This window comes from Penicillium verrucosum, assembly GCF_028828655.1.
Source record: "Penicillium verrucosum strain IBT 35672 chromosome Unknown utg000001l_segment0_segment0, whole genome shotgun sequence".
NCBI classification, from domain to species: domain Eukaryota; kingdom Fungi; phylum Ascomycota; class Eurotiomycetes; order Eurotiales; family Aspergillaceae; genus Penicillium; species Penicillium verrucosum.
In genome coordinates this window covers 4,674,134-4,687,988 of record NW_026643210.1, presented here as the reverse complement: position 1 = coordinate 4,687,988, position 13,855 = coordinate 4,674,134, and the positions used below count along the sequence as shown (strand labels likewise).

Here is a 13,855-nt window from a genome sequence, read left to right as displayed (position 1 = left end):
ATTGCACCCCTATTGTCGGGACCGTATACCAATACCTTTGGTTGCCTTGTGCATACATAGTCGTAGTTCTCTAGCAGCGCCCTAACTTTGAATAGACGAAGTCTAACCATGTGAAAGGACTCTACTTCACAGAAGAAACCATTTCACCACGCAAAGAATAGACAATACTCCCAGGCGAGAAAACCGATAGCAGCTAGTGCTGCATTCATGTTGGGTACATAAAGGAAAAACATCACGCATGAGCTCGGTAGACACAAAAAAAAGTAACACATAGCACAGATGAGTTCACTCAAGACATAAATCAAATCAAACCGCTTAGTTCGCCTCGATGCCCCACCGCCCCTAAGACCCAAACGCGTCCCAATGATTCGTGATTGAAGGTTTTTTTTTTCGGGTTTACTATACAGGGCCCAAGGCCAGGCTGGGATCATGGATCCGTTCATAGGGCCCACAGCCGGTTTAGCCTTGTCCGAGTCATCTTGGCCTGTACGCCGCCGTTCTTGATGGCCGGTGCCAGTGGCAGTCTTATCGTGGCGAGCCTGGTCAATAGCAGAACGCTGTGCAATACTGTCGTCGTGGCTCTTCCAGATGATGTTGGTGTCTGCCGGAAAAGAAAGCAGGCGCTTGATCGTTTCTCTGGAATCGAGTTAGATATACCACACAGTGGTAAGAAAAAGCAGGGGTTTTTGTTTTGTACATGCCTGATCTTGATGTTGCGCCCCCCGTCAATCCTCGTCCAAACACTCAAAACATCCTCACCGCCTCGCACGCTCAGCACAGCGCCGCAGACTTCATCTCCGGCCTCTGCAAACTGGTCCCCAACCATAGCCAAGAGGAGATCCTCCCAGTATCGATCAGAAACCCCTTTCTTGAAACGTACGATCCACTTACCTCCCCCGCTTGTTCGCCTCATCTTCCCAGACGGGGCGAATTCCCTTCTTGAAGATATGGTAGTCGGAAACCGTAGGAAGAAGAGAGGGCCGTTTAAGATGAGAGTACACCGCCCAGAAGCTCTCTACCGAAGATATCGAAGCGAGCGGCACGGTGGACTTTTCATAGTCGGAGTATTTGGGTGTCGGGGGGCGGTACCAGACGATCCACGTAGACTTCAACGGGTGCTCACCAGGAGCAGCGACGGATTGGTTCTCAAAGGCCTTGCGGGTAGCCTCATCATGTTCCAATGGTACCTCCCGTCCGGGTGTTTTCAACTCGGAGCCACCGGGAGTTTTGGGCGCACCGAAAGAGGCGAATGCGCCGGACCCCAGACCGAAGGCGGAGGAGGCATTGGTGGATGGGGAGGAAACGCCGCCGGATAATGGGGATATTGCGTTAAATGGATTCGAGCGGCCATGCGAGCTGTCGGGTCCGAATCGCTTGGATGGGCGGGGCAGTTCGACACGGGCACTGTCTTTCACGTCCGCTCCGGACGTAGACAGGGACAACTTGGACGAGCTAATAAAATGGAAGAAAAAACACCAATATAAGTTACAATGGTCAACCTGGATGAGGAGGGGCACACGACTAACTTTGTCCGGCGGGTCCACAGGTTTGCATTATCCATCGCGGCGGGTGAGAAGACTGCCCGAGACACGAGCGGTCATCAGGGGGAAAAGAAAGGATCCGTAAGAAGCGTTACACAGAGAGATGAGACGCCGGCGCTATTATCTCAGTGACGTAGTATAGTGGCAGATGGTAGGCAAATTCTTTGAGGAATAAGAAATTCGGGAGGGGAAAATCCAGGGAGAATAAGTGAGTTTTTGAACGAGGGTAATAGGGGAGGATATTGGTAACGTTGTTTTTTAAGAAAAGAAATATCGAAATAGAGAAACAAATGTATAGAGGGGGGAATCAGGTTGAAGGGGAAAAGTGTCGATATGAATCGGAGACTCGACTGCAGTTTGGAGGAGTAGCTGTTCTGACCAATCAGAGTCAGGTGAGCCCCATTTTCGCCTGCAGCCCGCACCGTCTTTTTTCCAGATTTTCCTTTTTCTTTCGTTTTTTTTCTCTTCGCATCTTCTTTTTCTTCTTCTTCTTTTTATATCAAAGACCACCAAACTCAAATCAACGCTGGCGACTCATTACTTTTTACAGCACTGGCGTTTCCGATGTGTGTGTCGAGATTAAATTGATCGCATCTAAAACCATCATCACGAGGGCTTACGAGCAACCCATGAAACGTTGATGACCTGATTGACGGCACATCCACTATCTTTGTTTTTTTTTTTTGTTTGTTTCTTTCTTTTAATGTAGTATAGGGTACCTAGGTACGTCTACTCAATAGCAATCCATCTCTATTCTCATTCTTCTTTCCACATATTTCAATGCAATGAAGAAACTCTTTTGAGCTCTCTGGTAATCCGAGGTCTCAACCGCCCTACTACTTTGGCCTTCGGGCTCACGGGCTGGATGAGCATGCGGTCAACAGGCAAAGTCTGAGCCTTGAAATATATCTTGGAATATGCCATATATGTGACCAATGAACTGATACCTGGTAACTTACCTACATAACTTACCATGGACGACACATGCTTGCGTTGAACTTGCGGATGCCTTAGGCACTGACACCACAGGGACATGGATCGTTATCCCTTTCCCTCTACCCATCTCTCTCTTTCAGAGTAGTTTACTTCCTCTTTAATGGACTTTTTTCTTTAATCTCTATGCCGCTTCAACACTAAAATCTCCAAACCAACAATACTACCCCGATTCCAATAGTGAAGATGATCGGCAACTCAGCTTTTTCTCTTCGGCCTCGAGGGCACTAAAATCACCCTTCCAAGCTCCGACTCCCTCAAAATCCGCGGCAATACATGGGTGATCGATAAGAAACTCAACGAAGTCTCTTGCAATATCACGCGCGAGGACCTTGACCGTGGTGGTGGCACTAGGACTATGCCATCTTTTACAATAGGAAAGTTCTCGTGCCACCAGGTGGGAGCCCCCGCGGAGTCCGCTTTTATGAGAATCTACTGTCAAGTTCCGATCGAAGAAACCCAGATTCTAAGCCCCGATGTTCGAGCTAAGCAAGCAGTTCCTCCTTACCAACACAGTGAGGTTATGGCATTGAAAAGGTTCAGGGAAGGTGGCTGCACAGTCGTGCCCGAGCTTCTTGGGTATAGCGAAACTGTCCAAAGCAGAGATGGACTCGTGCCTGGAGGGTATATCATATACCTCGTATGGGATAAAGTCCCAGGCGAGTCATTGTCACGAAAAGTTTTCTGGTCATTCGAAGCACCTGAGCGAGATCTCATTCGTCGAAAGTTTCGAGCCGCTTATGAGTAGTTCACAAAATCCTTACTATAGGTAAAGCTGACATGAATAATAGGGATCTAAGATCTTTCGGCTATCTGTCAATAGTAAAAACCCCAGCTAAGCTTATCTGGGACAAGGATTCTGCCCAGCTACATATCGCTGGATTCTCGACGGCAACCGAAGTCGACCCTACCAAGGAATGGACTGATGACGTTTACGCAATGTACCATCTTCTCAAGCGACCCAAGATTGGCTGGGAGGATATCACTCGATGGGAGTGGTGAAACGAGAGAAGATCAAACACCGGGTGACAGTAATTGAGAGGAGACTTTACTTCATCTATGAAGATGCGAGCAGGTTCCCCTCCCTTTTTTGGAGATGTGAGCGATTATCTTAATGTCCTCTTAATGTGTGATAACCAAATTGCAATAAGGATTGCTACTTAGTTCCTTTTGCTTCCTTATGCTTATATTCCTAAGATTTATCGTAAAGACAAGTATGACAAGCCTGAGTGTGAAAGCCATAGTGATATTGATATGTGCTATGGACAATAGACAGCGACAATAGTGCACATCTATGCTTGTTGGGTAGGTATGTAGTACTCTTCCAAGGTTGTAACCTTTACAACCTTAGAAGAGACGACTGCTCACACCTCCAAAGGAGAGGAATCTGCTTGCGTCTTCATAACTGAAGAGGAGTCTTCTTTCAATTGGTATTCTTCCCCTGTCACAAAATATCGACCCATTGCGAGGCCATCAGTTGGTTGTCGACAGATCTTTGTGGTAATGCCAGAGTGGAAATACGGAAGAAGCATTCCCTTAGGGACACAGTTGGCGATATATCGGCCGGGTTTGATTTGATATAAGCATCGGATGCAAATATCACTGGCGAGCAATCGACGACCCATTCCACACCGTTATGACGTTGTCTAAGGAATATTGTTTCCTTGTAAGTAGAGAGGAAACCGTACGGAGTACTCCATACCTTCATATATTTCAGAGGCTGGGCCAACAATATTCGCAGGTGAGATTCGGGGTCAAAATGGCGGACTGTATCCCGGGAAAATGGGATGCTGTGTTCATCCACCCAAGGCACTTTGAACTCGCTGATAACCTTTAGCTGATTGTTCGATGTTTTCATGTTGCTTTTCCTGGTACGAATCCGTTTTGCTTTGGGAATTTGTCTGTCATTGCCAGCAGTGTGTCGAATCCTTCGGGTGTCTTTGGCAAACCGGTAATGAAATCCATTGTGATTGTATAGGATAAGGAATTGGAGGGGAGAGAATGGGCTGAAGCAAGCCGTATGGTCTGTGGTGTGGAACTCTATGTTCCAGATACGTTAGGCATTTTTGGATATACTGCTTTAAGGGGCGTTTTTCACGTTGGAATTGTGCTACCATGATCATTGGTGGGCCGTGGGCCCAACCAAGTGGTGCCGGATCTTCTGGGGTTCGAGTTGCTCGTACGTGACCGTTCTTGTCAAAGTCCAGGGGATATTTTCTCTTTAATCTTTAATAGGGGTTAAATCAGGTAAAAAGATAGGCCATTCTACCATAATAACCCTAATAACCCTAAGCTCCTCGAAGGAATCAAGAGTCTCTTTAGTAGTATACCTAGGAGAATGATCGTATATAACAATCGGATCTTACTCCCTTCTTAGATGGAAGAAGCCTTCTATTATAACACGTATAATATAGGATTTAGTATGTAGATATAGGGACTTTTAAAGTAAATTGAAATGAATTGAATCTGAAGTGAATCTGAAGTGAATCTGAAGTGAATCTGGATTGAATCTGAAGTGAATCTGGATTGAATTGTATTGGTATGTAGTATGTAGACTGTTGTAGACTTGAAATCGGCAAACCGTATATCAAGTGTCTGTGTGCGAAAACCCATCCCGAGTACTTGACTGATTCCTTGTTAGAAACGTCCTTGTACTCCACTCTCATCTCCAACGAATACTTCATTTCCCTCGAGATTGCGTGAGTTCAAGGAGTATTTGATGGTCTCGCTACTCCAGTTCTGGCTGTCGGTTCGTGCTCCTCACGCACTGACGGAAATTGGCCCAATCGTTCAATTCTCCCCGATACTTAAGGCGTTTGAGGGCACTGGATGTTGTGTGGAATCTGTTAAGTAGAGGAGGAAGGGGCTCTTGGATTACCTCCCTGACACGAATTGGCTTGACCATGACGCAGGAGATTGCTGTTTTGATGACTGGATGTTAGTAATACTTGGTATCATACAGCGCGCTCACGGTGCAGGATCTGAAGAACGTACCAGCTTAGGCAATTGGTTAGAGGTAGAGATTTCGTCCGAAAGCTTCTCAAAGCTGTGCCCTATATCTCTATACTCACTATTGAGATCCCAGAAGCTCCTTTATCTATGTTGTATGTGACCAGTATTAGTGAATCGAAAAAGCTGTGACTGGGTACAAGTATGTATATGGTTCAGATTGGACAAAGACAAAGACGTAAAGACAAGCTAATAACACGATTGAAAATACAAATATACATAAAACAAGCCATTACAGCTCCTCTTCCTCAACGTCATTTTTCTGGCCGAGATCAATAGACCAGACAAAGGCCTTCAGATCCAATGTGTCTTCAGCACTGGCAGCCTTGCCAGACCCGAAGTTCTTCAAGTTCCACTCCTCGACACCACTGACACCCTTCAGCTCATCGCCGAACTCAGCAAAGAGACCGGCGCTGAGGGTCTGATATTCGCTGTAATCTTTGGGCCAGTCACCTAGACGCTGCACGGAGAGCTTGAGTAGGTTAAGGTGGGCGCGGACGTGCTCGCCGCTAGACAACAAGTATCCACTGTCGGAGCCATGCTCTTGGATGTTCAGGTCGTAGGCGGAGCCGTCCATGCTGAAGTTGGTGTCGAGGTTACCTTCGAACTCGGCAAGCGAGGGGTCGACTAAGATGCGGAGGAGGCTCTCGTGTACCGCGGCGCTCTTCTTGAAGTACTTGTTAGCCATGTGCTGGCCGCTCTTGTCGGACTGGTAGCGCTGCGCGATCGCGGTGTACAGCTGCGAGAGCAGGGTGGACATCTCGAGAGTGTTGGTATGGCGAGTGCCGTTGACGCGGCGGCAGTTGTACAAGATGTCCTCAGCCAGGCGAGAGGCTTTAACGGCATCGCCAACCAGGAAACGGGCCAGGATGTACCGGCGGGCTAGGTTGAGGGTGACGGAGGGGGTCCAGTCGTTTTGCTTGTTGCGGCTATTCCAAAGATCGCTGAGGAGCCAGACAAGGTTCTTGTAGTCCTGCTGCTCACCGAGGACGCCGATGAGGGCATTAAGGTAGTCCAAGTTGATCTGGGCCAGGTTGATCTTCAGGTCAACGATGACGCGGAGGACTCCCTGGATAATGGTCGCGGACACACTGCGCAGTTTCTTCTGGACGGAAGGCTCTAGCTGAGAGAGGCCATGGCCAGAGATCAACAGACCCAAGCTGAACACGAACTTGGCAATCTGAGGGGTTCGGTAGACATCGTGAGCTGAAATGTAGCGGAAGGCAGCCATGGCGAGGTTGGTAGCAGCGTCGTAATTTTTGGCCTCAAGCAGCTGGAGGACCTTGGCGTTGGAGGCAATACCGACCGACCGGACGAAGTTCGAGGTCTGGTGCTGAGTGAGATAGCCGATCATGGTCTGGAGGAAGACAGTCACCTGAGCACTTTCAGTCAACTTGATGCGTGCCCCTTCGGTGGAAATGAAGTAAGCGACAAAGTCATCGAAGACACGGTTGGCGGCTACCTGGCGCTTGTTGGCGAGGAGGAAGTTGTAAAGGCGGGTAGCAGAAACAGCGACCGTGGAGAAAGAGCTGCTCTTGGACTTGGTGTGGCTTTTGAACTCCTCGAAGTAGACATACTCGGTAGTCAAAGAGGCGAGAATTTCAGTGACGCTGGAGGTGCCCTGGTGCACGCTGTGCTCAAGCTGAGCCAAGAAGGCAAGGCTTTGGCGGCCCTTGGATGAGACATCGAACTGGGTCTCCTTGGAGTTAGAGGTGTCCTTCATGACGATCTGACGGTAGAGCTCCTGGGACAGCTCAACGGCCTTGTGCGCCTGGCTGGTGGTAATGTAGCCGGTCGCAATAGTGGTGGCTGCGGCCACAAGGCGCTCCGAAGAGGTCTCAGAAGATAGGATCTGCTTTGTTGACTCGCGCAGCTCCTGGGACACACGCTGGGTGTCCTGGTGACTGGAGTGGAATGAGATTACCTCCTGAAGTTTGGAAAGACTCTCCTCGTGAGCCCAGCCGTAAGTCTGGCGAGAAGAGTCAATCCGCTTCCGCATGATCTTAGTGACGCGCTTCATCTGCTCAGAGGACACGGCCTGAGACTTGGAGGTAGCGCTGGCGGTCTGCTCCTCGAAAATGCCGTCAAGGATGACCTCAATCTCCTCAAGGTTAACGCCAGCAGGCTTGAGCTTGAGGAGCTGCTCATAGAGCGCGATGGCGTCACCCTCAGAGGTCTTGGTCTCCTGGCACACCTTGGCAAGAGTCAAGGTAGCTTGGACGGTGATCGTAGCGGTGGCTCCAAAGACTAGTTTGACCTTGTTGTAGAACTCGGAGGTAACCTTGTGGACGAAGGCAAACTCAGTGCGATTATTGCGCAGGCAGTGAGTGTAGCGATCGAAGACTGACTGCACAAAGGCCGCATCCTGGAATTTAGGGCTTTGCTTGGGCTGCTCCAAGAAAGTGGTGAAGAGCAGGGTAAAGTAGGGGACGGCATCAGTGTAGCGAGTTTGGGCCCAAAGCTCAGTTGCAACAGTGATGGCAGGCTCCAATGCCTCGGGCTTGATGACCGACGAGTGCTTGTTCAAGGCGAGAACGATGCGTTGGTAGTACTCCACAAAGACGGGGCGAGGACGGGTAAGCTCAGCCAAGGTAAACAGGGTCTTGATCACAGTGGGGTGTTCAGGGCCATAGTGCTTGGTGTAGTCCTCCAAAAGCTCTTGATAAGTGTCGATGACCTTGTCGGGCTGGGAGGACCCCTCGAAGAAGCTGATCAGCTGATCCTTGACGGTCTCCCTCAGCTTGTCACCCACTGGCCGGTTGACACGGACCGCACGATACACGCGGACGCGAATGCCTTCCTCGCGGGGGAAACGACGGCGGTAGTGGTAGCACTGGCTCAAACGCTCGGCAAGGTCCACAGCCTTGTCACTGTGCTCCTTGGGGAGAACAACATCTTGGATTGAAGGAGCGAACAGAGAAGGCCAAACCCCAAGGAGAACCTTCTTGAGGAGACGGGTGGCATCCTTCCAGCGGTGCTCCTTAGTGTATAAGGTCAGCAAAGTACTGGTTGCTGTGAACGAGCTTTGGTCGAGTTTGGAGGAACTGGAAGCCTCATAGACAATCTCCTCCAAGGTAGTCTCGGAGAAGTGCGATGAGGATGAGCTAGCTTGTTTCTTGACATGTTGCGAGGTAGATTCGATGTGCTTTTGCATCGCCGAGTAGGATGAGGTACGGTTGGTACGCTGATAGAACGAGGCACAGTGCTTGAAGATGCCCAAGGCAGCGACGGTGAGGCCGACAGTAGTCATCACCTTAGCGATCTGCTCGAAGTGCGAAGTCGAGGACTCAGAAAGAGAGTGAGCGCTGTTCTTTTGCTCTTCCCAAACGCTGGACAGGATGGAAGAAGCCTCACCCTCTCTCTTCTGGGTGGTCAAAAACTTCGAGTAAACAAGAACAGACTGCAGCTTGTGCTCTTGGGTCTTAGCCTGCTGCCAGAGCTCGATGTACAGACGTTCGGCCAGGTCAAGGCGGCCACTGGCCGTGTACTTCTCGGCCTTGGTGATCTGGCCCTCGAACGACTCGTGCTTTTCGTGGACCTCGTCGTGCTCGGCATCCAGGTGGAAGTGAATGGCAGTGTCACCTTGGTCCTGCTTGTGGCCCTTCAGGCGAACACTGAGATCGCGGGTATCATCGCCGTCGTACTTGGTGGTGGTAAGATTCTGGATCTTGAGAGTCCAAGTCTGTATATTTGCCTCTTCCTTGGTCGCGCGGTAATGCTCAATCAGAGCCTTCATTATGCTGACTGTCTTCTCAGACTTCTCGCCGTAGTGGGCCTGGTAGCACTCGACAACGATGATGAGAAGCTCCTCACGCCTAGTCATGATATCGGACTTGGTGAAAGTGACCATGTCTACGGTCAGATCAAGGAACAACAGAGCCATCTGCATCGTGATGGTGTGAGTTTTACCGAGCAAAGTGCGACTGATGGTGGTAATCTCGTAGATAAGAGGGATCACCTCTTGGGTTTGGTCGACCTCACGGTACATCAGAGCCAACGAGATTATGGATTGGAATGTCACAGGGTGGTTGGTCCCCAAAATCTTGCGGTACAGGTCGGTAATAGTGGTGTGGTACGACATCAGTGTGGGTGTGGAGACGTTGTGCCAGAGCGTGTTCTGGAGCAGCAAAAGGGTAACGCTGGCTGGGAATACCTTGCCAAACTCTTTAGCAGTAAGGGCATTGCCACCGGTGGTGAAGGTCGTGGTCTGCTTCAAGTGGTGAGGCCAGTAGCGAATGGCGAAGTCAAGAAGGGGGTGGGTTTTCACACGGGGGGCCACATCACGGTCATCAAAGGGTGTGAGGGAAGGCTCATTCTGCTCGGGAACGGTGTACTTGATGTAGACCAAGAGGCGGGTGACGAGGTCAGTGTGGCGGTCCTTGACCCTGGGGATCAGCTTGCCCTTGGAGAACACATCCAAGACGGCGGTCTTAATTAGACCGTGACGAAGGTTCACTTGACCATCTTGCATGAAGACGATGGAGCTCAAGGGCTTCAAGACTTGATGAATGTTGATCTTGCGATCATTCACAACCTGCTTCTCCGGCTCGATGGAAGCCAAGGTGGTGAGTTCCCTTGCTAGCAGAGGACGGTCAGCTGTAGCAAGCCAAAGCAGCATGAGCTTGGCTTCTTCGGTGACTTCAGGAGCCTGGATGGTGTGGAGAACAAAGTCGGCAATGGGGGGCTTGTCCTTGACGAGAGCATCGACGATCTTGCGGAGGGCATCGGGGGTATGCTCAAGACGAGCACGCTTGGTGCACAGCTTAGCCCACAAGAAGGAACCGCGAGAGGCCTCGCTAATCTGGTCAATGATGGTCTCCTGCTCCATCTCATCCATTGACAAGAAGACGTTGGCGCCAGGCGACTTGGCGCCGGTGAAGTTGCCTCGGACAACAGTGGAAATGTCATCAGCAATGCGGTCACCACCAATAGGGACATGTAACAGACTGGCAGAAGTCTTAGGCTTCTCGGCACCAAGGGTGATAAGCTTGACGTTAGTTCCGTTGGAGGTGGCGGCAACCAGTTTCCGGAGCAAAGGTGCCTCGCCGCAGGAAGCTTCATCAACACCGTCGATGACGATAACAAGATCTTTAGCGCGGGCAAGAGCTGCGCTCAAAGCATTCTCCAGAGCATTCCAGAGAATGTTCTCGTATTCCTCCTCGTTGGTTGTCTTTTTGCTTGCATCGTAGGCCTCGTGGAGAATCTGCAGCAGCTGGATATTACCAATACGCTTGTCGAAGAGCTGCAAGAGGATTGTCTTCACAATTGCAATGGGGGTGGTCTCGGCTGGGATTTTGGAACTGATCGGAATAAACAATGACTTGTATGTAACACCGCCAATGTGGTCCTGCAGACGGTCGACAATAACGGAGGCGAGGACAGTCTTCCCGGACCCAAGGGCACCAGTAAAGGAGAGAACGTGATTGTTGCTCTTGAGGAAGTGGGTCAAGTATGAGTTCATCCAGAGACAGGTCATCTCCTCGCGTTCGTGGGCAAGGTGGGAGGTGTTCTCGGCGAGGCGGCTGAGGACGCGGTCCTCGGGAGACAGCCAACTTCGGACGGACTTAACAACGGCCACTAAACATAATCAAACATAATCAGTATCATTCGAATGTTTCCAATTCTCATAGAATGCATGATTTTCTTACCGTTCTCGGGGTCCTTGTTCTCCTGCGCGAGTTGATGTCTCCACATGGAGTCTGAAATCTTCGCGCAGCGTCCACGGAAAGACTCGATCTGACTAGTGAAGGTCTCATAGATGTTGATTGAGATCGAGCCCTCAGACAGCGCATAGATAGACTGGTGGAAGTGAGTGGAAACGGCGGCGACCAAAGAAACAAGGTCGGCCAAGGCCTCAACCAGCTGGTTCTTGATCGTCTGAGAGACAGCGAAGAGCTCAGTGCGCTCAAGCAGGTCCACCAGACTGGACGAAGTGCCGTAAAAGAACCCGAAGGAGGCCATCAGAGCTGGCGCATTCTCTTTGCCAAGCTATGATGGAATCAGCATTGAAGAATCATGAGAATTGAAAGGAATAGATTCTGTACATACCTGGAGGAGCATTGCACAGTATCCATAAGAGAGCTGAGCAGCGAGCCAGCTACTTCCCTCAAAGTCGCGAATAGCCAGGTCAAAGGAGTGTAGACGCTCAACAAAGAGCTGGGCCCAAGCGAGCACCTTATCATAGCTGCTTCCTTCGGGGGGAGGTGGCTCATGCGCTCGGTTGCAATCCATTCCAATATGGTAGTGTGGTCGGTATTGCATAACATGGAGGACACGTTTGCGCCCAACTCAGCGCCACTCTGACGCTGAAGGCCTTGGACCACACCAGAGAGCTTTGAGCTGCCGGCGGAGTGGAACTTCCGAGACATGGAGGGCTCACCGCGGGCCGTACCGGAGCGGGACAAGCCACCATTGGAATGGGTGTCATTATCCACCGTATTGGACATAGTAGAAACCTGTCTAGATCTACCGGGCAGGTTGCCGTAAAAAAAGGATGTGAGATTGCCCGGAACGGGACTCAAGATACCAGGGGCCATTATGCTTGCTATAGACCCAGTTGAGCTTAGAAATAATCTTTTCTCGATACTTATACCGGTAGAGACAGTGACGTTTTCAGTACACTCTTCGGTGATAGGTTTTGTCGTAAGAGTATGTCGGGCAGGAGGGTTGGAGTCTGATATGCCTTCTTTGGGGCAGCAGCTCTTCAAGCCACAAAATAATCGACACACACCGGCAATGTGGTCTAAGAAAGACAGCACAAGGAGTATGTACGCTGTCACCACAATAAACTCACGAGGATTAAAGTAGAAAATGAAAAGTCATGCAGGTTCGTGGAGCAAGCCATGCTTTTGTATTAATCCTCAAGGTAGGCACCAGCACCTGCATTCGATTCCACTTTTCTACTGATTAAAGGCTGGGAGGAAGGATTTGCATAGCGCTGACATCAGTCCTGCTATACCAAGATTGACTGAAAATGGGGATGTCCCAATACGCTATAGTGTAGGAAGTGGACACATGTTGTATTCAGCAAGGAACGTAAGGACCAGTATAATTTCTCGAAAACGGAATTGCTGCCAGATTTGCTCCTTTTGGAACAATCGAAAGTTCAACCTCGCATAGAACGGGTCGCACCACTATGGTGGTAATGCATAATGATCCAATAATGTTATCCCGTGTTCCCAATTCAGCCAATGCGAGTGTGATCCTATACCCCAGCTGAGTGAATGATCATTATAGGACCTGCAGGATTATGGGGATGGCTGAAATGTGCTCTCTCCTCTTGCATAGCAGACCCAGTTTTTCTTCAGCAGCCACGGGATATACCAAATCCACTCCTGGTAGAAAAGCTATCCATCTGTATATCTGTATACAATATATGTTGTATGTTGTATATGAGAATTAAAAATTTGGAGGCACCGCTAGAGTCAATAATAAGCTAGTGTCAATAATAATAGCTTCCTCCAGTTGTAGGATTGGTGTCACCATACAAAATGGATCGTCCAAGATGTACGATGATGTATCACATTTGCTCCGTGCACCGGATGTGGCGGGCTGATATAACCATATAATATCCCGCCGTCACAGAATGGGTGGACCTACGGAGTAGCCCTGGAGATGGGGGTGCAATGGAGTAATCCACAGTTTAGAAGGTGGTCGTGCGATTCGGACGAACCGTCGATCGATCTCGGTATCTGAACCCAAGACGTCTTGTCGACCAGTCCCGTCCATTTCTCGCACGGGGTTGTTTGCCAAGTTTCGGTCTGTGCGTGCCGATCATCATAAACTCATGCATAATTATTGAAAGAGCTCCACTTAGCTTCAGCTTCTCGCGGTTCAGCTCGGGATTTATACGTGTATACCATATTCTCGATCTGCCGGAGTAGTTCGCAATCCCTTTCTTTAGTACAAGCATTTCCCAATGGAATATCAATCATCCTTGAAATCCTAACCCTATACTTCTGTGATCTGGTTCAGCGGAAGAAAATGGCGTATCGACTCAGCTGCAATCGAATACCTTCCGGAGAAGTCCGTGGGCAAAGGGGGGAGAGAACAGAAAAAGGAATGGCCTGGAAGGGCTCCATGGCTATTTCCGGTAATTACTAACCATTTTATGTGCCCGGGTGCTCTTTACGGTAGTTCATTAATATAATAAGGAGTACGGAGTACGTACAACATACAACATATATGTGAATACAAAAAAAAAAAAAAAATTATAACCTCTGATCTCGAATTGGGGAGATTAACACTCCATTGAACTTCAATCCATGACCCATCTCGTACACACACCTTAGTTATAATTTAACTTCAAGTCT

The 13,855-nt window shown here is 49.6% G+C and overlaps 5 protein-coding genes across 5 annotated transcripts; 1 reads left to right on the top strand and 4 right to left on the bottom strand.

Annotated features, from left to right (window-relative positions):
* Positions 1–301: 301 nt before the first annotated feature.
* N7516_001719 (eukaryotic translation initiation factor 4E) lies at positions 302–826 on the bottom strand (the record flags this gene model as incomplete). Its single annotated transcript, XM_057214439.1, has 3 exons — positions 302–342; positions 401–636; positions 702–826. The coding sequence occupies 3 exons, from the start codon at positions 824–826 to the stop codon at positions 302–304; spliced, it is 402 nt and encodes a 133-aa protein (XP_057076322.1).
* A 61-nt stretch (positions 827–887) lies between these two features.
* On the bottom strand, positions 888–1,561 carry N7516_001718 (eukaryotic translation initiation factor 4E; the record flags this gene model as incomplete). Its single annotated transcript, XM_057214438.1, has 2 exons — positions 888–1,452; positions 1,527–1,561. The coding sequence occupies 2 exons, from the start codon at positions 1,559–1,561 to the stop codon at positions 888–890; spliced, it is 600 nt and encodes a 199-aa protein (XP_057076321.1).
* Positions 1,562–2,736: 1,175 nt separating this feature from the next.
* N7516_001717 (uncharacterized protein) lies at positions 2,737–3,536 on the top strand (the record flags this gene model as incomplete). The annotated part of the gene is made up of 2 exons (XM_057214437.1): positions 2,737–3,278; positions 3,326–3,536. Coding segments are annotated over 2 exons (753 nt in total), but the record flags the coding sequence as incomplete, so codon positions are not given.
* Positions 3,537–3,978: 442 nt separating this feature from the next.
* N7516_001716 (uncharacterized protein) lies at positions 3,979–4,499 on the bottom strand (the record flags this gene model as incomplete). Its single annotated transcript, XM_057214436.1, has 2 exons — positions 3,979–4,365; positions 4,410–4,499. The coding sequence occupies 2 exons, from the start codon at positions 4,497–4,499 to the stop codon at positions 3,979–3,981; spliced, it is 477 nt and encodes a 158-aa protein (XP_057076319.1).
* Positions 4,500–5,775: 1,276 nt separating this feature from the next.
* On the bottom strand, positions 5,776–12,079 carry N7516_001715 (NACHT domain protein; the record flags this gene model as incomplete). Its single annotated transcript, XM_057214435.1, has 3 exons — positions 5,776–11,120; positions 11,192–11,531; positions 11,588–12,079. The coding sequence occupies 3 exons, from the start codon at positions 12,077–12,079 to the stop codon at positions 5,776–5,778; spliced, it is 6,177 nt and encodes a 2,058-aa protein (XP_057076318.1).
* Positions 12,080–13,855: the final 1,776 nt, after the last annotated feature.